The 22,091-nt window shown below is 41.2% G+C and overlaps 1 protein-coding gene across 1 annotated transcript in view; it reads left to right on the top strand.

The window, feature by feature from the left end:
• The window catches only part of LOC122539752 (uncharacterized), a 34,033-nt gene extending 13,984 nt beyond the window's left edge, over positions 1–20,049 (top strand). The window contains exons 6-13 of the mRNA XM_043674786.2: positions 501–726; positions 1,402–1,583; positions 4,210–4,398; positions 5,552–5,717; positions 10,371–11,495; positions 15,259–15,742; positions 18,029–18,281; positions 19,731–20,049. Of these exons, the coding sequence (XP_043530721.2) occupies positions 501–726; positions 1,402–1,583; positions 4,210–4,398; positions 5,552–5,717; positions 10,371–11,495; positions 15,259–15,742; positions 18,029–18,281; positions 19,731–19,737 (2,632 nt within the window). The 3' untranslated portion in view covers positions 19,738–20,049. The remainder of the gene's footprint in view (positions 1–500; positions 727–1,401; positions 1,584–4,209; positions 4,399–5,551; positions 5,718–10,370; positions 11,496–15,258; positions 15,743–18,028; positions 18,282–19,730) is intronic.
• Positions 20,050–22,091: the final 2,042 nt, after the last annotated feature.

The following is a 22,091-nucleotide window of genomic DNA, read 5'->3' as shown; positions in this document are numbered from 1 at the left end:
TGAATAATTTATAACCTGTACGGTTAAAAAACTTCAGTTTAAAATTGTCCCCCTCTGGGCTTCTCTATGGATTATGGGGAGTGCCAAGAGGGTTACTAGTGCTCATGTCTGAGCAAGGATTTGGAAGGGTAATAAAAGAAATGATAAGCATTAATGATTGCTTTGACAGTTGCCTTTGTTATTGCAAAATACTGTAGTTGCTGGCAATCTGTAATAAAAATCAAAATTGCTGGAGAAACCCAGCAGATTGGCAGCATCTGTAGAGAAAGAAAGAGTTAACTTTGAGTCCAATATGACTTTTCTTCAGAATTGAGCAAGGAGAAAAGATAAAAATGTGACTGCCTCGTTTACCAATTCATTCTGTTATCATGAATCCATTATTGACTGTGGACCGTGTTGCATTGTTTTAAATGATGCTACAAGTTAGATAAGACCATCTGACGCATAAATAATTTATGAAAGTTGGGAGCTGACCAAACTGTAACATCTATTTCTTTCAGAAAGCTTTCTTTCTTTAACAAGTACATGGAGAACAATGCCTATGATTTGGAGAGACTGTGGAGCAGCATTGAAGATGTGATCATCAAAACTATCCTGGCTGCATATCCGGTTCTGAAACACAACTACCTCACATGCTTCCCAAACCATATTTCTGGCAGTGCTTGCTTTGAGATCCTTGGCTTTGATATCCTTCTGGACCAGTCTTTGAAACCCTGGCTGCTGGAGGTATGATAGTTGTGATGTTTCATCAATTTGCACAAAAGGTAGAATCATACAACAGAGAAAGAGGTATTTAGCCATTTATGCCTCTACAATTCATTGAAAGAATAATTTGATTTGTTCCTCTTTCCTATCCTATTTACCAGTGCCCAGCAAATTTTTCTCTCAAGTATTTTTCTGAAGCTAAATTTGAATATGCTTCAAAAACACAAGTTGCTGGAGGAACTTGGCAGGTCCGGTAGCATTTGTGGAGAGAGAAACAGAGTTAACATTTTAAGTCCAGTGACCCTTCTTCCAAAACAAAATCAGAAATTGCTGGAAGATCTCAAAGTCTGGCAGCATCTGTGGAGAGAAAGCAGAGTTAGTGTTTTGTGTCCAGTGACCCTTCTTCAAAACACTTTTCTTTTTGTTTTATGGGATTGAATTTGCTTCCATTGTCCATCCAACCAGCACATCTCAACTCATTTGATTTTAAAATGTAATTCCTCACACCTGATTCTTTTGCCACTTAAACCTGTCTTCTTTGTGCTGTTATCTGCTTGTTATGTTTCTAGGTGTTGGTGACAACTTATTTTGGCAAGTGCCCCTTTAACAGTCAATTACTTTTAGCAGGATGTATTCCTTACAAGCTGCAATTCTCTGCTATTTATTCTTGAGTAAATTTTATTGTGACTATTACAGGTTAATCATTCTCCAAGTTTTACTACTGACTCCAAACTTGACCAAGAAGTGAAAGATAACCTTCTTTACGATACTTTTTGCATGATAAATCTCGGTGCTTGTGACCGGCGGAAAGTTCTAGAAGAAGAGAGACGTCGAACAAATGAGCGACTTCTTCATATCTACAAGTCTCGTGAGGACAGGTAACAGTGTGTTGGAGAGAGAGTGTGTGAAATAATTCAATTAACAAATAGAAATATAGAAACAGGAATAGGCCCTTCAGCTTTTTCTGCCATTCAAAGACACTGTGGCTACTCTGTGACCCAAGTCCATAACTCAAAATAACTGATGATAAAATTAATAATTTAGATCAGTTGTCAATTTTGGATATTAAAATTAATTGCACTTGTGGCCAAGTTCCAAAACACTCATGTTTTACAAATAGAAATATTTTCAAATTTCATTGCTGAAAGGGCTGTAGCTTTTAGACTGTCTCTGGCCCCATATTCTCCAACCAACAAAATAGTTCCTATTCAGCTACTCTAACAACTCCCTTAATCTTTATATCTTAAGGTTTTGATTAATCACCCCATCACCTTCTGAATTACAATGATTACAACCTTGTTGTGTAATCTCTCTTTGTAATTTAACCCCTGGAATTCAGGCATCATTTTGGTAAATCTATCAAGGCAAATACACGCCTTGAAAATGATGGAATTGAGCACAGGCTCAGGATGTGGTTTAACCAGGACTTCGTGTATACAGTGGCAATCAGCGTGAGTGTGAGTGTCATGTGTCTACAATTCTGAGGCTATATGATGACACCTCCCAGAATGCATCTCATCTGATTTGGTGACCATAACCCAGTCCATTGTTACCTGTCTATTGGTGTGAAAGAATTCAGTGATATGTACTTTTGGCCGACTGCTCTCTGAACATTACTTCACACCAGAAGAGAAATTTAAGAACTATGGACACAACCTTAATGTCAGAGCTAAGCTGAAACAAATTTAGGAAGCATTTTTATTGCACAACTCATTGTTAACATATGCTGGAGCCTTCAAGACTGAACTATTTGTTTGGTAAGTACGTCAAGGAATATGCAGTGAAGATGCATATATAATGTTGAGATACAGGTCAGCCATGTCTAAGTGAATTGTGGAACAATGATAAGGCTCTGAAACAGAAATTGCTGGAAAATCTTAGCAGGTCTGGCAGCATCCGTGGAGAGAAAGCAGAGTCAATGTTTCAGGTCCAGTGACCCTTCCTCAGACTGATAGTAGTTAGGAAAAGGTTGGTACATGCACTAGGGAAGGTGGGTTGGGAAACGGTAAACAATATGTGGAGATGGAGCCCAAAGAAATATAAACAGTTGGGCAGACAAAGGAATGGGTAAAGGTCAGTCTGGGAGAAAGGATAGCTGCTAATGGGAACTGTTGTTGGCTGACAGTGGTTTTTTTGTGGTAGCAGCCCATGTAATGACAAGGCTTGGTGTGTGGGGGTTGAGGTAAAGACATGGGAGAAGGTGATCGAGTCCTAAAATTATTGAACTCGCTATTGAATCTAGAGGTTGCAGGGTTCCCAAGTGGAAACTGAATTGCATTGAACTTCACTGGAGCACTGTAGCAAGTCTGACACAGAGATGTTGGCCAGGGAACATGCCGAATTGAAATGGCAGGCAAGGGGAAGCTCATTTTTGTGGTCACCCAGTCTGCACTTCATCTCCCCAGTATAGAGCAGACCACAATGTGAGCAGCAAATACAGTGGACTAGATTGAGTGAAGTGCAGGTAAATCACTGCTTTACCTGGAAGGTATGTCTGGAACCTTGGAAAGTGAGGAGAAGGAAGTAAACAAGCAGGTGATACATCTTCTCCGGTTGCAAGGGAAGATGCCATGGGGTGTATGGAGGTGTTAGCAATGGAGGAGGAGTGAACCAGGGCATCTGAAAGGGAATGATCCCTGCAAAATGTTGACAAGGGAGGGGAAGGGGATGTCTATCTGATGGTAGCATCTCACTGGAGAGAACCGAAATGGCAGCTAATGACACTTTGGATGTGGATGTTGGGGGGATGATAGGTAAGCATGAGAGGGATCCTATCACTGTTGTGGAGGGAAGGGGGAGTGAGAGTCAAAGCACAGGAGATAGGCAGGGGGCCCTGTCAACTACAGTGTTAGGGAATCCTTGGTTAAGGAAGAAGGTGGACATTTTAGAGGTCCACTTGTCGAAGTTGGCATCATTGGAACAGAAGTGACAGAGCTGGAGGAGCTGGGAGAATGGAATAGAGTCTTCACAGGAAGCAGGGTTTGGGAATGTATAATGGAGATAACTGTGGGAGTCGGCAGGTTTTTAGGGGATATTAGTGGCCAGCCTATCCCCAGAAATGGAAACAGATATCAAGGAAAAGAAGGGAGGAGTCAGCCATGGAGCAGGTGAAGATGAGAGTGAGGTGGAAATTGAAAGCAAAATCAATGAATTTTTTTCCAATTCTAAACCAGAGTGAAGCAGCACTAATGATGTAATCAATGTACCAGAGAATGAGCTGTGATTGCATCAAACCTTTAACAAATTCTTCTATTCATTTCTCCTTCCTTTCATTCTCCAGCTTCCCCATAAATGTGTCCCTGCTACTAACCTCAATAACTCCTTGTCATTGCGATTTCAACATTCTCACCACTTCTTTGGCTATAGAGGTCTCTTGTGAAATTCTGACTGTCTTAGAGGAGGGATGAAAGGGTAAAGACTGGGCGATTTAAGAATGAAAAGGTCAAGATCTGTCTCAAGTGTAGAAAACAGAAGGAATAATTGATACCTTTTTCTTCAAATTAGAGCTGATGAAATAAAAAGCAATCAGGCTGCCTGGGTGGAGCAGATGGAAAAGTATGAAGATGAAAACATGGGAAACTTCAGAAGAATTTATCCCATTCCTGGCACAGAAAAATATGATAAATTCTTGAAATACAAACATTCGCTTTTCCAGGAAACTATTGCCTCCAAGGCTCGGGAAGAATGTGCCAGGTAAATTTTATATTGATTTGTGGCTGTCTTCTTCATTTCTGCAGTTCACTGGATATCTTTCACTGCCCCTTCACTGGCAGTCCACTGCTCTATTTGCTGCTCTCCTTGTATATTATTTAGGCTCTTGGAGTTGAGTCATTTTTGATTGAGAAAGAATAATGGTTTGCTTGAATTTGTGCCAGAACAGGCACCATCATGTACTTTATTTTCTGCTGAGTTTGCTGAATTTGGTGGGACAGAGATGATGACATTCCCATTGATAAAACATCTCATGTCATAGAGTCATAGATGCACAGCATGAAACAGACCTTTCGGTCCAACCCGTCCATGCCGACCAGATATCCCAACCCAATCTAGTCCCACCTGCCATCACCCGGCCCATATCCCTCTCCAAACCCTTCCTATTCGTATACCCAGGAGAAAGTGAGGACTGCAGATGCTGGAGATCAGAGCTGAAAAATGTGATGCTGGAAAAGCGCAACAGGTCAGTCAGCATCCAAAGAGCAGGAGAATCGATGTTTCGGGCATAAGCCATTCCTGAAAGAAGGGCTTATGCCCGAAACGTCGATTCTCCTGTTCCTTGGATGCTGCCTGACCTGCTGCGCTTTTCCAGGAACACATTATTTGTATACCCATCCAAATGCCTTTTGAATATTGCAATTGTACCAGCCTCCACCACTTCCTCTGGTAGCTCATTCCATACACTAAACACCCTCTGCGTGAAAAAGTTGCACCTTAGGTCTTTTTTATATCTTTCCCATCTCACCCTAAACTTATGCCCTCTAGTTCTGGACTCCCCGACCCCAGGGAAAAGACTTCATGTACTAGGGAAAAGGGAATAACTTAGCAATCTCTATCCATGCCCATTGTGAGAAGTGTGGGAATATAGATCTTGGATGTGTGCAGTATTGGGATCTGTTCAGATGCTTTGTTTGCCCCTCCACCCCTTCTCCTCTCAAACAGAACACCCAACACTCACTCAGCAAAGTGGCCTCAGCCATGATAATGGGGTGAGCTGAAGATCTGGCTGCCCATGCCCAGAGCAAGAACAGTCACTCCTTTCATGATGATAACAGGGTAGACATTTGAGGGGTGGACTGAGACACGAGGTAAAATATTCTTACTGAGCAATTCCCACATCTTGTCTCTCCAGGCAGATGCGTCAAGAGATTCGGCAGAAGCAGGAACAGAAGGAGTTACTGCTGAAAGGGCGGAAGTACCCAGAGAGAAACCTACGGGGAGAGTCTCAGAACCAGAAGAATCTCTCATTGACAGCCTTGATGAAGCAGAAACCGCCTACACCACCACCCCCCATTGCTGTAATTACGTCACTTTTCCTGACTCACTGTTTTGTGATGGGACAAATCTCAGATTATTAATAAACCATGCTGGGTCTCAGCAGTGGTTCAGTGGATAGGGTCTCATCCCTATGTCAGGACATTGAGGGTTCAATTCCCACTCCAGAGACTTGAGGACTAAAATCTAGGCTGATACTCTGAAAGGGAGTGTCAGAGGTGCCATCTTTTGGATGAGATGATACACGGAGATCCTGTCCTGTCTGTCAGCAGAACTGAAGAAGAGTAGGGAAGTTGTTTTGCTCAACATTTAACCCTCAACCAACATTCCTGCGTAGTAGTATAATGATTATTATCATATTAGTGTTTTTGGAAACTTGCTTTGTGCGAATTGGCTGATTCAGTTCCTGTTACATAGTGACACTTCAGAAAGTACCTCATTGGTTGTAAAGTTCTTTGGAATGACAAAGATCATGATAAGGTCTATTTAACTCTTGGCATCCAGAGTGCACCAACGTTACTTCACATTCTGTACTGAATTCATTGATGCAAAATACTGTATCATGCTCTATGTTAGAGATTACCTTTTAGAATCTGGATTCAAGCCATACCCAGATCATCAAAGTAATTTTCTCTCTCTACTAAGAATTGGGTTTGGGTTGTCCTACTCAGGTTTCACTGGCATTAGACATTATAAGAATGAAACTGCTGCTGCACACAATAGCTCTTGGAGAGTTGGTATATCAAAAGGAATGTGTGTCACTGTGACAGCAGAGTGGCCGGTTACTGTTCAAGAGTTAGAGGAAATGAACCTAATCAGGGAAGTGTGGATAGCTATCCTGTGCACCTAACTTGCAGGTATTTCCTCTTGACCCTGGGTTCTCAAAACGGAAAGTATTCAATTCTCCAATCTTTTAATTTTGATATTAATTCATTTCCATCTAAGCAGTGATCAGTTTAAATGGAATGAAGGACTGACTCAGCACTTGGCTGAGTAGATGTGGTGGAAAATTTCAGTCACAAAGACACCTGCCCAAAGTCTCTTCAGCGCAGTCCTGTTTATTTTTAATAAAACGTGATAGCCAATGGGCCGCAATTTACTCATTCAATGTGAAGTCTGTGTGAGTGAGAACATTGGTCTCCTCATGGGGATCAAGTCTGTCAGGAACTAGGGCCAGAAGAGGGGCAAATTTTCCATTTTTAAAAATCCCTGACCTGAGGGATAGGAAATCCTTTTAATGTGGTCATAGAATCATTGAATATATTTTTAAAGAAATTCATTTGTGGGATGAGACTGTCGTTGCTTACTTGGCCAAATGCTGATGGTGATGAGCCAGCTTCTTGAACTGTTACAGTTCAACTGGTACAAATCTGCCCGCAATAATACAGCAAAGGCAACATACTGCAGATGCAGAACATCTGAAATAAAAGCAGAATGCTGGCGAAACTCAGCAGATCTAGCAGCATCTATAGAGAGAGAAATGTTTCAATCCAATACGCCTCCTCTTTGAAATTGAAGAGAGGTGGAAAATGGATGGGTATATTCTTTTGGAAAGGTTGGAAGAAGCAGATGGAACAGAAAGAAAGCTCAGGGAAAGATTAGAAGACAAGGGAGATTGGGGATTAAAGATGTCGCAAAAACAAAGGGCAAAGGGAATAATAATGGTTGTAGGGAAGGGGCAAAGTTGATCAGTAGTAGGTATTAATAGTAGATGTTGATAGCAGAATAAAGGTCACCTCTGTTGAAAGCCACAATCTGAAAACATTATAGACTCTTGGAGGTAAAAACTATCAAAATAGATTTGGAGATGCCGGTTTTGGACTGGGGTGTACAAAGTTAGAAATCACACAACACCAGGTTATAGTCCAACAGGTTTAATTGGAAGCACACTAGCTTTCGGAGCGACGCTCCTTCATCAGGTGATAGTGGAGGGCTCGATCGTAACACAGAATTTATAGCAAACATTTACAGTGTGATGTAACTGAAATTATACATTGAAAAATTGATTGTCTGCTAAGCCTTTCATCTGTTAGAATACAGTGATAGTTTCACTTCTTTCATGTGTAAATCACAAAACCTTTTTTTTTAAAGTTGCATTCTCGGGTTAGCTGTTAACAATGGTGATAGCTAGACAATATGTTGAAGGTGTTGGCCCCCTGTGTTCTCTGTCTATGCCATGATGGTTAGATTGATTCTAATCTAAAAAGTGAGATAACAGAGTTTTACATAAATTCATGCAGTTTTTGAGCTCAGAGTTCTACATGAATTCATGCAGTTTTTGAGCAAAGTACAATGTAACTCTGCAAGTACAAATTCACCCCACAAAATATGTGTGTGCATGTGGGTCTTTGTCTGTCTGTCTGTGTGTGTGTGTCTGTCTGGGGTGGGGGTTGTGAGTGTGAGAAAGTGTGTGTGTGTGTGTAGTGAGTGCAGAGTGTCTTAAGTCTGTGAGGGGATGCATGTGAGTGTGGGAGTGTGTGTGTCTATAAAGGTATGTGTGGATGTCTGTGTGCGTGTCTGTGTGTACCTGTGTCCGTGTGTATGTGAGAGTGTGTGTGTGTGTAGGAATATCTGTGTGTGTGTGTAGTGCAATGGTAATCACCTGTAATGTGACATGAACCCAAGGTTCAGTGGTCCAGGACATTCAGCCTCGGACCTGCGGGTGACCATCTTCCAAGGTAAACTTTGAGACAGGCAGCAGAGAAAAGTGGCAGAGGCTGATAGCTAAGTTCGGTACCCATAGGGAGGGCCTCAACCGGGACCTTGGGTTCATGTCACATTACAGGTGATCACCATTGCATGCATTCATGTAGAACTCTGAGCTCAAAAACTGCATGAATTTATGTAAAACTCTGTTATCTCACTTTTTAGATTAGAATCAATCTAAACATCATGGCATAGACAGAGAACACAGGGGGCTAACACCGTCAACATATTGTCTAGCTATCACCATTGTTAACAGCTAACCCGAGAATGCAACTTTAATAAAAGGTTTTGTGACTTACACATGAAAGAAGTGAAACTATCACTGTATTCTAACAGATGAAAGGCTTAACAGACAATCAATTTTTCAATGTATAATTTCAGTTACATCACACTGTAAATTTTTGCTATAAATTCTGTGTTACGATCGAGCCCTCCACTATCACCTGATGAAGGAGCGTCGCTCCGAAAGCTAGTGTGCTTCCAATTAAACCTGATGGACTATAACCTGGTGTTGTGTGATTTTTAACATCAAAATAGATGACAGAGTTCATGGTCTGAACTTGTGACATACCCAATACTGTTAAGAAGGGAGTGCAAGGCTTTTGATACAGTTACAGCAATAGAATGACAATATAGTTCCACATTGTGGTGCTGTTTCCATTCATCTGTTGTCCTTGTGCTTTCCACATGGTAAAAAGGTGCAGGCTTAGAAGGTGTTGACAAAGGAATCCTGGCAGTAGCGCATCTTGTGGATAGTACAATGTGTAGAATTTTAATTGGAAGGCAAGCTCCAGCGGAAATTGGAATGGATTCTTTGGGCTTCCTCTGACTCCCAGAATCATCTTTCCTTCCGACACATCACCTCTCCCCTTTCCTGGAACCATGTGCTAGGGACATTGCTCATGGATCCCTGCAAGCCGTCATGGGAGTCCAGCAGCCAGACAGTCTCCAACCGGAGGAGGAGATTATAGTGGAAATAAAGCACTGCAATTAGTTTGAGAACAAGATCCCACAAACATCAACGAGGTAATTAGCAGGTAACCTGCTTTTTTTTGTAGTATTGGTTGAGGGATAGATGTTCTGCTATTTCCACTCCATGGTCCAAGCCCAGGAGTTAAATTTGAGCCCACATTTACTATCTTTCACTTGTAATCAGCTTGGAGAAACATGTACAAAATTTAATAATGAACTGAAGTGAACCCAGTTTTGAGACAACTTATTCCAATCACAAAGAGAACTTTATTTTAATTTGCTCATTGGCTAATGAATCCGTTTTGGCATTGGGGGGATTTCGAAGCCTCTGAAGTGTTCTGAATTTCAAAGGCGATTCCTACTGCCGGTAACCTGAGCTAGAGGAGGGACACAGTCAGCAGGGTCTCTAGTTCCTCCTGGCTTGTCAGTGAGTTCTGTTTGAATGTGTGCAAATGCAGTGAGGAATAGATGAGCCCTGTTACTGTCATTTAACATTCATTACGAGGCCCACCCAGGAGGGAAGCTGAACTCAGTAAAATACCTTTGCTTCATAACTCAGCAACAGATGTATGGAGAAATGTTATGTTTGATTGGTCTGAGCTGAGGGATAGGAAATCCTTTTAATGTGGTTATAGAATCGTAGAATGATACAGCATTGAGAGAGCTATTTGGCCCACCATGCTGAGTTCTTTGGCAGAGTCATCCTATTAGAGTTGTTCAGGTACCAGGAATAGTAATATAGTTGAATTATCTGCGTTAAATTATTGAGATAAATCTAAGTTTTCTTTACAATTTCAGCCCTAATATTCTAGGCAGTCTCATGTATAGTCTCTCCAAGCTCATTACATCTTTCCTTGAGGAAGGAACCAATGATGATGGTCATTTTTCATGCATAGAGTTCATCCGGCAATACCTGCAGATTATTATTTATTAATATTTGGCAAAGAAAATCTACCTTTTAAAAATCGATCTTTAAAGCTGGGTATGTCTCTTCACAGACCAGCCCTGTTCCAGAAACAGAGAGGTGCCCAATCCAGGGAATGAGTGAGATTGAGAATGTGAATGTGGAGAAGACTGAAGAAACACCTCCAGACAGTACTGATGTTGATCCAGGACTAAATGTTATGGAGCAAGTTGATACACTGTGTGCGGCGACCATGGACAGCCCTGATAGAACCCCAGAAAACAACAGCCACATTCAAACACAGGCAAAGGATTTGGACCAGACCCTGGACCAGTTAGAAATCCTGGTCAAGTCTGAAACTGAGGCAATCACTGAACCTCAGCCTGAGGCCCAATCAGAGACTCCGCAAGAAGTCGAAATGGAGCCCCGAGCTCAGTCAGAATCTCAACCTGAGGGCCATGCTCAACCAATGGCTCCAGAGGAGACTCAGAGCAAGGCTTGGTCAGAAGCCATGGTCCAGATTCAGGCGGCCGTTCAGCAGCAGGTACAGCATGAGGCCCAGGACCAGGATCAAACAGAGGATCTGGGTCAGGCTCAAGTAGTACCTCTGAACCAGGCTCATGGAGAGGCCGAGGACCAGGTTGAAGCAGAGACCTGCAACCAGACAGAGACAAAGGTCCAGGATCCGATTCAACTACAGGCCTCAGACCAGGCACATCGCGAGGCCCCAGAACAGGTTCAGCCAGAAACTTGGCATCAGGTACAGCCAGACAACTGGGACCAGGCTCAGGAGGCCCAAGGACATGTTCAGCAGGAGGCTCAAGACCAGGTTCAAACAAAGGACCAGGACCCAGAGCAAGCTCAGCCTCAGGGCCTAGACCCAGTTCTCTCAGAGGTTTGGGACCAAGCACAACAGGAGGCACAAGACCAGGCTCAAACAGAAGCCTGGGATCAGGCCCAACCACTAGCCCAGGTCCACTTTGAGCCAGAGGCACAAACAGCAATCCAGCCAAAAGCCGAGACATGGCAGAGTGAGACACATGATGAAGAGCAAGAGCTCATGTCAGATGCTGAATCTCAAACAGAAGCCTACGTTGAGCCAGAGGACCAAGCAGAAAGCCAGTTCCAGATGGAGAACAAATTAGATACAGAGATCAAAGAAGAAGCACAGCAATGGATCGAATTCGTGCCCAATCCATCTATGGAGATTGCATCCTGTGTAAGTATCAAGGATATTTCACCAAGATCTTGTTTCTGTGCTGGCTTGATACAACCAAATAACCTGCTAGGGCCATTTCAGAGGGTGGATAAAGGTCAACCATTGCTGTGGGTCTGCAATCAATTGTTGGCCAGACTAGGTAAAAATGACAATTTCTTTCCCTAAAGGACATTAGTTAATTGAATGATTTTTGAAAGAGCAATCCAACAGTCATATGATCTGAATATTGCATTATGTTCTGGTCATCATGGTTTTGAAGATTGTAATGGTTGAGAAGGCTTGAGAGAGAGCAAAGCATGACCTATATTCAGATGGTTCAAGAGATGAGGGATTTTAGTTGCAAGGTTAGATTGGAAAATCTGGGGCTTTTCTCCTTGGAGTAATAGAAATTGACAAGAGATCTGATAGAGTTGAAAGCTGCTCCCTTTAGCTGGTGCTTTGACATTGGGGGACACTGACCTAATTAAGATTTTGGATAAGAAATGCAGAAGGACTTTTGTTTTTCAGCAGCAAGTGGTTTTGATCTGGAACATGTTGCCTACAATGGTCTGAATAGATCGGATGATTTTGTAAGGAAATTGAGTGAGTGCTTAAGTGAAAAGTAGACTTGCAGGTGCTAGCAGAAAAGAGCTGCTTGGACTTGATAGGCCGAATGACCACCTCCTGTGTTGTATTTTATTGACTATTAGTATACTGACCAATATTAAGGAACAAGCACTTTATTCCAAGTCTGTGTTATGTTTCCTTTTTCTACATCATTTGATTTTTCAGTATTGAATCAAGTGATAAATAATGAATGGAAACAAAAATGCTGGGAGATTTTCAGTGGGGGCGAGAGAGGTAAAACAGTTAATAAATTGATTAGAAGCTCTGAAACCTAAATTCTGTTTCTGTCTCTGCAGTTGCTGCCAGACATACTGTTAGCTTCTTGCATTTTGAGGGGGTGCTGTATTTTAGATTACTAGCAGCCACAGTATTTTCCTTTTATTCGAATAGCAAATGGCATCTTCCAGTTTCAGTAACTTGACAGCTTATAATCCATCAAATATTCAGTGTTTTGTTGTTGTGTTACACTGCATTTCACTTTCTGACAAATCAAATTAGTCTGACAGCTCATTCTGAATAATTTTTTTTGTCATCATTGTTATAATTCTAGCTGATGATACAACTGGACATGATTAATGTGATGATTAGTCACTAAAGCATAGTCAAATAAGGTTGCAGATTTTCTTTAACAACAGAAGAGAACTTTGTTACACAAAAACACAATAAATGAAAACTAAAACCAAGCTATTGAAATATTGAAATGGGGTGGCACGGTGGCTCAGTGGTTGCACTGTTGCCTCACAGCACCAGGGACCTGTGTTCAATTCCTGCCTTGGGCAACTGTCTGTGTGGAGTTTGCACATTCTTCCTGTGTCTGCGTGGGATTCCTCCCACAATCCAAAGATGCGCATTTTTGGTAAATTGGCCATGCTAAATTGCCCATTGCGTTCAGGGATTATATATGGTGCACTAATCTGGGGTAAATGTAGAGTAATAGGGTAGGGGAATGGGTCTAGGTGGGTTACTCTTCAGATGGTCGGTGTGGGCTTGTTGGGCCGAAGGGCCTGTTTCCGCACTGTAGGGATTCTGTAATTCTACAACGAAGGCAATGAGGTTGTTTCTCAAATCTGCAGAAAAATGACATTTCAACTTTTTCCTTGTCACAGATTTAGAAAAATTGCACTCTAGCTCAACTCTAAGTATTTACTTAACTGACACATTTCAGTTTCTTTTCATGTATTGTGAAGATAAATTAATGAGTCCTTTTTCAAGTCTGCTGATATGAACTTCTCACCCATCTAGAGTCTAAATGATCTGAGTTCTACCACTATGCAGATTTCAAACCAAACTCTCTTTTCAAAGACCTTATTTGGATATGATACAAATATGAACACCTACAAAATCACACATTTTATACTGAAATTGCTAAACAAAGTTAGGTGGACAGGTCAAGTGCTGATACAGTCTGTGTGGGCCAAGTAACCTTCTCATGTGCTATACATATAACATAACTTGATGTATATCAACTATAAATCACAGAATCTTAGAATCCCAACAGTGTGGAAACAGGCCATTTGGCCCAACAAGTCCACATCCACCCTGCAAAGAGTAACCCACCCACCCAGACCCATTCCCCTACCCTATTACTCTACATTTACCCCTCACTAATGCATCTAACCTACACATCCTTGAACACAATTTGGAGGTGCCAGTGTTGGACTGAAGCGTACAAAGTTAAAAATCACACAACACCAGGTTATAGTCCAACAGGTTTATTTGGAAGCACTAGCTTTCAGAGCCACATGATATAGGAGCAGTGCTCTGAAAGCTTGTGCTTCTAAATAAACCAGTTGGATTATAGCCTGATGTTGTGTGATTTTTAACTTTGTATTCCTGAACAATATGGGCAATTTAGCACATCTAACCTGTATACCTTTGGATTGTGGGGGGAAACCGGAGTATCCGGAGGAAATCCACGCAGACACAGGGAAAATGTGCAAACTCCACACAGAAAGTCGCCCAAGGCTGGAATTGAACTCATGTCCCCGGTGTTGTGAGGCAGCAGTGCTAACCACTGAGCCACCGTTAATGTTTAACACTGTAATTCCCTCTCAGTGTAACTTAATTTTATGGGCTTTGGACACAGACATAAATAGGTACTCGATTATGTCTTCCTTTCTATTTCCTTTTATATGTTGAATTTGTGCAACAAACTAAATAATAAAAATTTTTCATTCTCAAAAGTCTAATGAGTAATAGACTGCAAGAGTTGGTGCTTTTCCATAGAAAGGAGTAAGAAGAGATTCAATGGAAGTGTTTAAAATCATGAAGTAGTTAAATAGAATATATAAGAGAAACTGTTCTCAATGCTGACAGGTAAATAACCAAAGAACACAGAATTAAGCACAATTAGCAAAAGAACCAATGTAACATAAGAGAAGAGAAAATGCTTTAGAAACTCAGCAGGTCTGGCAGTATCTTTGGAGAGAAAAGCAAAGTTAATGTTTTGAGTCCAGTATGATTCTTCGCCATTCTGAAGAAGTCAGGATTGCTACAGACTTGATGGACTGAATGGTCCTCCTCCTTTGCTGGATTATTATGCATTTCTAAAATGAGAGAGGTTGTCCAGTGGCCACTGATCAACATGCCTCTCTCCTAAGAGAGCAAGCACTGTCAAAAATGTTCCCACATTGGTTCTGCACTCCCTATTGACTTAATTGACCTCAGTCAGGGCTAGTACACATTTTGGTAGGTAAACAGGGATTGAATTCGACCAGGATCTTGGCCTCAATCCACTAAGTGTTTTCAACTCTTTGATAAATAGTTAAAAATTATCTACTTATATAATGGGCATAATATGTCTGTGCAGCATGAAACTTAATCAAATGTTTTTATAAACACGATGGTCTCGTGCGGTACAGTGATATGTTGTATCTTTACACACTGGGGTACTTTAATATACTGCATTTGTCATGTTACTTATAATCCAGGTAGCATGGGTCACAGTGTAAATTGTGTAGTGGCAATGCTTTGATTGTAAAACTGCTCACACTGCCACACCATTCGACACTGTTACAGTAAGGAGATTTCTATGGTTATAGCTGATAGTAATAGATAATGTGCAATACATTTGATGTTATTGTTATAAAGTGTTCCAGCTTTGTCAGCTACTTGCTTCTGTCCTGTTGATAATCTCAAATGTTGACTTTCTCATCAGAATACCCAGTTGGAGATCCCTGAAGAACTGGACACCCAGAGTACGTCATCACAGGGCAGTGAAGAGGAGCTCAGGCCCAAGGACACGTACAGCATCACATCAGTAAAAAGCATGGAACAAATTGGGAGTTCAAGTCAATTCCAACTGCAGGCCCAGGTCCATCCGAACATTCAGTACCCACCTACCTACCAATTACAATTCCCCAACCAAAACCAGCCTGAGACCCAGGTCTTTCCAAAAGTGGGACTTAAGGCTAGAAAAGGCTTCGTAGGCAATCATTACTTTACATCACAAATGATCAAGAGGGTGTCTATGGCTCTGAAACGCAATCGCAATCAGGTGTGTCCTCCAAATGATGTAAATTACTTTGTGCAGACAGACACTACAGAGGCCTTAAACCAAAGTCCCTATATGATGGAGGAAATTCCCAATGCAGCAAGAGATCAACACAATTCCAATTGCAGCTGTTGGAAACGGAACGCAAGTAAGTGTGATAAAAATGTATAACTTGTTTTTGAGCTGAAGAGAAATGGAACTTCATTTTTTTAAAACATGCATTACAGAAGAGTCAATAAATTGTTGGTGAGTCTGTTGCCACCAGGCCTGCCCAATTAGGACTCAGTACAACAAGTGGAAGCCATGCTTTAATCCAAAGATGCATTCCCAGTGCAGGGATGCAAATAGAATTTGAGCTCAAATGGAAAAGGATTCGAGAGGGGCCAAATGGTGTTTCTTGTCAGAGATCCTGTTGATATTAATAGTCAGACCCCATTAATATTTTATCAGCCAGTTGGTTACCTGAGAAAACAGAAAACAAAGTGAGTTAATAAGAAAATAAGAAATAAGGGTTGGAGTACCTCAAATGGCTGTGTCGCCTGCTCAACTTTCCAATCCTAAATCTATATCCTTGGACTTTGATTGTCCAAATTCTAGCAATATCTGTCGAAGATGCTCAACAACCTTAACAGAGAATTCCAAACGTTTACAACACTGTGTGAAGAAATTTATCTTGGTCTCAATCCTAAATAGGTAACTCCTTATCCTGAGATGGTGTCCCTCATTCTAGAAACCTCAGCCAGGCAGGAAAAGCATCACCACATCAACCCTGTTAAGCCCTCTAATAATTTTGTACATTGCCATGTCTCATTCGTCTAAATATTTCAGTACATAGATTCCCTGTTTATCATAATTCTCAAATTGACATACCCAGTATGACCTACTGATTTTTCTCCCAGGCTTAGCTTTAAATTTGTAAGTAAAATATTTTTATTGTCATTAATATTCTTTTTCTTTTTCTTGCTCTCTGATGTACAATGCTTATAGTCCTTAGCTGCTCCTAAACTGAACTCTCAAGTTACTTAACTCTGAGTGTGATAGATATAGGAACAGGAGATATCAGGAATTAGGTTAGTTGCAGCAGGGTTACTAATTCTGCTTGGACACATTCCTGGAGAGTCCCAGACATGACCTCTTGCCTGCTGTCACCCTGCTGTCAACATTCCAACATTAGTTGCCGCTATCCATCCAAAACCTTTCCTACACTGAACAGCATGTACATAGCCTCTTCATTACCCAGTTAAGTAACTTTTAACCATCACTTACTTAACTGTCACTTTTATTTATTTACCTTTTTCCAGTCTCACTGCTGTGCGGGTATTTCTGCAGAAAATAACAATTATTTAATTACCATGTGCCACACTTGTGCATATTGGAAGCTACGGATCTAAATGTACAGGAACCTGCTATATGCAGAAAGAAAAAACATGAACACACATTGTGCCTGTTTCAACTTAGCCAGTAAAGGTGATGGCTGTTCTCTGCTTTATTGGTCAGGGCAGTAATTTATAAATGGACACACCCGTTTGGTTTAATTTGAAACAAAGCTTGACAATTGACTGTCATGCATCATCTAAACTCCTTGACATTGTCTCTACCAATCAGAGTTTACTTGCCAACTAATAAGCATTCTCTTTTCATAAAGTATAAAGTATTGATTCTCTTTACTTGGGTTTTCTTGGAAAAGCAAGATAACAAGCTTCAAGAGAATATTACCATTTTTCAGCAATATTCTTTGTAAAAATTTCATTGAAGTTCTTACGAAGTAAATTGGGAGATTAGAGAACCATCCTTGACATTTCCAGGTGCAGATGGTAATGGTGGATCCATAGCCAATGAATGTTATGGATTCGTGGTCATTATTTAATCTTGCTTTTCAAATAAGTGAATCAAACACTTTCTTCCATTGCCTATTAAACTAAAAATTGGGTGGATGTGTTGGAGTTTTGGCATCTGGGCTGAAAATGTCGAACAGATGAGTTGAAAGTTTTCTATGTTCACTAAATCTATTGTTGTGATACAGAATAATTTTTAATCCCTCAAAACTGTTTGAAATGGCCATGTTCACGCAGCAGAAATTCCACCTGTAATTATCAGCCAGAATAAGTGTATTAATAGCTAATGGAATAAATACATTGACCCTCTGATACAGTTGGGGAATGCTTTTCTGAAGTATGGTTTTAGACACATTGTTTAGGAATGGAATAGAGAGACATTTACTCTGCTGACTTGTGTTAAACTTTAATTTGATTATGTGGCAGACTTTCATCTTGTTAGATGATCGTTTGTACCATGGCATTTTGTCATGGTGAATTCTGGCATATTTGCTGCAAAGAAGCACATTTTAATAAAACTCTGTAAAGCCAGAACTCTATAAATCAAGAAGCATTAGATTGTCAACTTTGTTAAGCAACAATCTTTCCTTGTTCTATAGATAGGATCTTCTGCATGGGCCGATTACGAAGTAATGATGTGAAATCTTGCTTTACGAACCATTGCGAGCTGCAGAGAAACCAAGTTACTGAAACATTTCATAGCACATTTGTTAATCCAGAAAAGGTTATTGAGGACAAGAGCAGACGGAACCTGTGTGTGGTGTCCTTTAAGGCCCCCACAATTCAGAGACTTGGATGTGCTCATTTTACCAAACCTACGATAAGACAAAAGGATCTAAATAATATTGGCAGGTAAGTGCACTGCTGATCATATGCACTTTTTAATAACCTCTTGGTAGAGATCTGGAGAGCACATTGCAGACAGCCTTGCTGGAAGGCACATAGTGAGGGAAAGAAAAGATTGAACTATGATGCCTCTATAGCCCAATAGTCTACTGATACTGTCTACCCTGATCCATGAACTCTGAACACCAGGTTAATTATAAAGAGATTGCCAATGCGGATGAGATTGTAACCTAGTCTGATTTATTGTCTTCAGGCCAAGATGTGGGAACATGGTAGGCATGTTATTTGAAGCTGTAAGAGAGATTAAGGCAGTATAAATGTCTATGAGAGATTTAAGTAGTCAATGTATGTTTGCTATTGAGAATGAAAAGGGGATGTATGAGAAGGAGAGAGAGTGAAGGGCGTGTGAAAGAAAGAGAGAAGGGGTCAGGCCTAAGTGGGAGAGGAGGGGGGAGTGTGTCTGAAAGAGGGAGAGGAGGGTGTGTGGTGTGTATGTGAGAGAGAGTGAAGAAATGGGGATGTGTGTGTGATAGAGAGGAGAGGGATGAGTACGTGAAAGAAAAGAGGGGTGCTGCGTAAGAGAGAGAGGAGAGGGATGAGTGCATGAGAGAGAGAGAGAGGGAGGAGAGGGATGAGTGCATGAGAGATAAAGGGAGGAGAGGGCTGAGTGTGGGGAGAGGGGAGGCGAGGGATGAGTGCATGAGAGAGGGAGGGAGGAGAGGGATGAGTGCATGAGAGATAAAGGGAGGAGAGGGCTGAGTGTGCGGAGAGAGGGGGAGGCAAGGGATGAGTGCATGAGAGAGGGAGGGAGGGAGGAGAGGGATGAGTGCATGAGAGATAGAGGAAGGAGAGGGCTGAGTGTGGAGAGAGAGAGGGAGGCGAGGGATGAGTGCATGAGAGAGGGAGGGAGGAGAGGGATGAGTGCATGAGAGAGAGAGGGAGGAGAGGGATGAGTGCATGAGAGAGAGGGAGAGGGCTGAGTGCATGAGAGAGAGGGAGGAGAGGGCTGAGTGTGGAGAGAGAGGGAGGCAAGGGCTGAGTGTGAGAGAGAGAGGAGAAGGGTGAGTGCGTGAGAGAGAGGGGTGAGAATGTGAGAGAGAGAGGGAGGAGAGGGGGTGAGAGAGAGAGGGAGGAGAGGGGGAGAAAGAGAGAGAGGGAGGAGAGGGATGAGTGCGTGACGGGGAGAGAGAGAGGAGAAGGGTGAGTGCGTGCGGGCGAGAAAAGAGTGGTGAAAGCGCAAGAAGAAAAGTCCGGGATTGTGTGTATAACTGAGAAAGAAAAGGGAAAATTGCTTTCCTTACGCTGTTCAAAAACTTCGCGAAAAACAGGTCATTTTGGATCAGGCGTAAAAACAGGCTGTTTGCCCTCTAAAATGAGTTCAAGTGATGTTTTAAATATAGCTGGATAAATCCCCCTATTCTCTGTAACAATGGAAGCTTCCTTTCTTTTCTCCAGGAGATAATCAGACCATTTTGACGTTGAGCTGCGAGAGATTTACTTCATTGGGTTATCCATCATTTCTGCAATACTCAATTTCTGCCCTGCAATGTTTCACCCTTGAGAGTCATCCTCCACAACTTCAAACCCACTGCAACTTTCTTTAATTTAAAGACCATAAACTGTATAACAAATTGATTTAGTGAGTGGCATTTATTCATCATCACCCTGTGCTTTTAGAAATGTATCTTGTTACAAAAGGTATTAAATATATTTAAAGATTATAAAATACCACATTGTTACATTAATTTGTTTGTTTGCAAAATACTTAACATTACTCATTTTGGTTCACATCTTCAGTTATGAACCAGTTTATGCCTCCCAGACATTACAATTTACCTTCCTCCTCACATCCATTTTCTCCTGTTCTCACCTGAAGGCACTTGCTCATTATGAGCTTCACAGATACCCCCTTGAGATTATTATGTGTGTGTAGAATAGTAAGTGCCAATAACATTACTCTACTGTTAAACTACTTCTGCCTACACTTTAAAGATTATTCGTTGACTGTGGAGCACTTTCAAATATCTGTAGGATATTTTAAGGTTCTGTATAAGCACAGTTATTTAGAGACTGCCTCAGTGATAATGTATTAGAGTTCATTCAGTAGTCTGGGTGACTCTGGCTGCATGAATGTTGTCTTTTGGAGCTATGGGATTGCAATAGTTGAAGGTCCAACATGCTTGGCCACCATTTTGAATGTATCTTCCTCAGCCATCAAGTCCTGAGGTAGCATTCAAGCTCAGAACTTTTAGCTCAGAGGCAGGGATGCTATTCACTGCACCTCCCAGTACTCAGAATATCAGTCTGGATTATATGCTTATGCCTTTGGAATGGGACTTGAGCCCATGATCAACTGAGTGAGAAGCAAGAGTACTGTCCACTGAGCCACAGCTGACTTTCAAAGTTTTTTCTCATGCTGGTGCTTATTTTCAGGAATGGCAGCAGGCAATGATGGATCAATCGCAAAGTACCACCTTCCCCATTTAAAGTCGAGTTAATGCCTATTGTTGTATTGCTATCCAGATCCCAAGCAAGACCACTCAGCCCTTGTCACTCAATCATTGCTCTTGGACTGGAACATCTGACCTGATGTCAGCGTATCTGTTGTCTGGTGTTAAAATTCAACCATTTATGATACATTGACCAAAAATCTTCAAAGAAAATGAAACAACATCTACTTGAATGCACTGTGTTAGGTCTTTAATTGTCAGTGACTCCAGACCAAATCTGCAGAGTTGCCAATTCTACCCCATAATAATGTCTGCATATTGGGAGCACAACTAAATTCAGTGAGGCTTGACAACCATTTGCATTGATCCAAAAGCTGTGCCTAGTCTAACTTCTAGACCATCATGCGACACATTAGCAGATCAGTAGAAACCTTCAGCCATGGCTTGCCAGTCCAGCCAAATGTTGAGCTCTGAGTTCACTGAATTTAGCTATTAAAATACATTGTGTAGAAAGTTATTTTGATGTGACAAAAGCTTTCATTCAACTTCACAGCAACGAAGACCTCACAGTGCACCTGTGTACTCTTCATGCTGAGAATTTTTCTACCCTCCTTCCTATTATATTCCTGCAGGTCTGACCACCTTCACACCCTCCTCAACTGCATTTTCACAATTAGCACAGAAAATCCTTGGCTAGGAAAGTAACAGACTTGGCACAATGAGTGTGGGTTATAAAGCAGTGTTGTCCAATACATTAGCCACTCACCACATGTACCTTTCCGGATGTAGAAAATTGCAGTTTTGATTAGTAAATAAGAAATGTGTAATAGACTCAGTCATTGGCCTGTGATGTCAATAATCACATCTGAACTGCATTATATGCATGTGAACTTTAACCCTTTTGTGTGCATTTGGTTTTAAAAAAGTAAGATGAAAATCAGAGTACACAAGTGTTTATTGATCATTGTGAGTGAATTTACATCCTTGGTTACTGAATGATAACAGATGTTTGTTAAATAAATATACATGAAGTACATTTACCTGCATTTGTGTAAGGTGGTTTCTACTAAAATTAGGAAATGTAGCCAAAAAGATGTTGATGTAGCCACACTCGCACTAGTCAGAATTTTCTATTGGCAAACGCATAACTAGTACACTTTAGAGATACCTCAAAGGCACATGGGGACACTCATGGTTATTTTGCACCCATATGATATAAATTATGATACATTGAAAAGCTTTTAATATATCATCATGCTTGTTGTTGTCCTGTCACTGTAAAACAGCAGTGCACAGTTCAGCTTTTTTTCAAAGGCTTCAGACTGTACAGTAGTATGTTTAACTATAAGGATGATAAAGTCTTTTG

The sequence above is a fragment of the Chiloscyllium plagiosum genome, unplaced genomic scaffold (genome assembly GCF_037043375.1).
Source record: "Chiloscyllium plagiosum isolate Xiang-an unplaced genomic scaffold, Cpla_swu_hap1 HiC_scaffold_32, whole genome shotgun sequence".
Lineage (NCBI taxonomy): Eukaryota > Metazoa > Chordata > Chondrichthyes > Orectolobiformes > Hemiscylliidae > Chiloscyllium > Chiloscyllium plagiosum.
The sequence above is the reverse complement of the archived record's forward strand: the minus strand, read 5'-3'. Positions and strand labels throughout refer to the sequence as shown.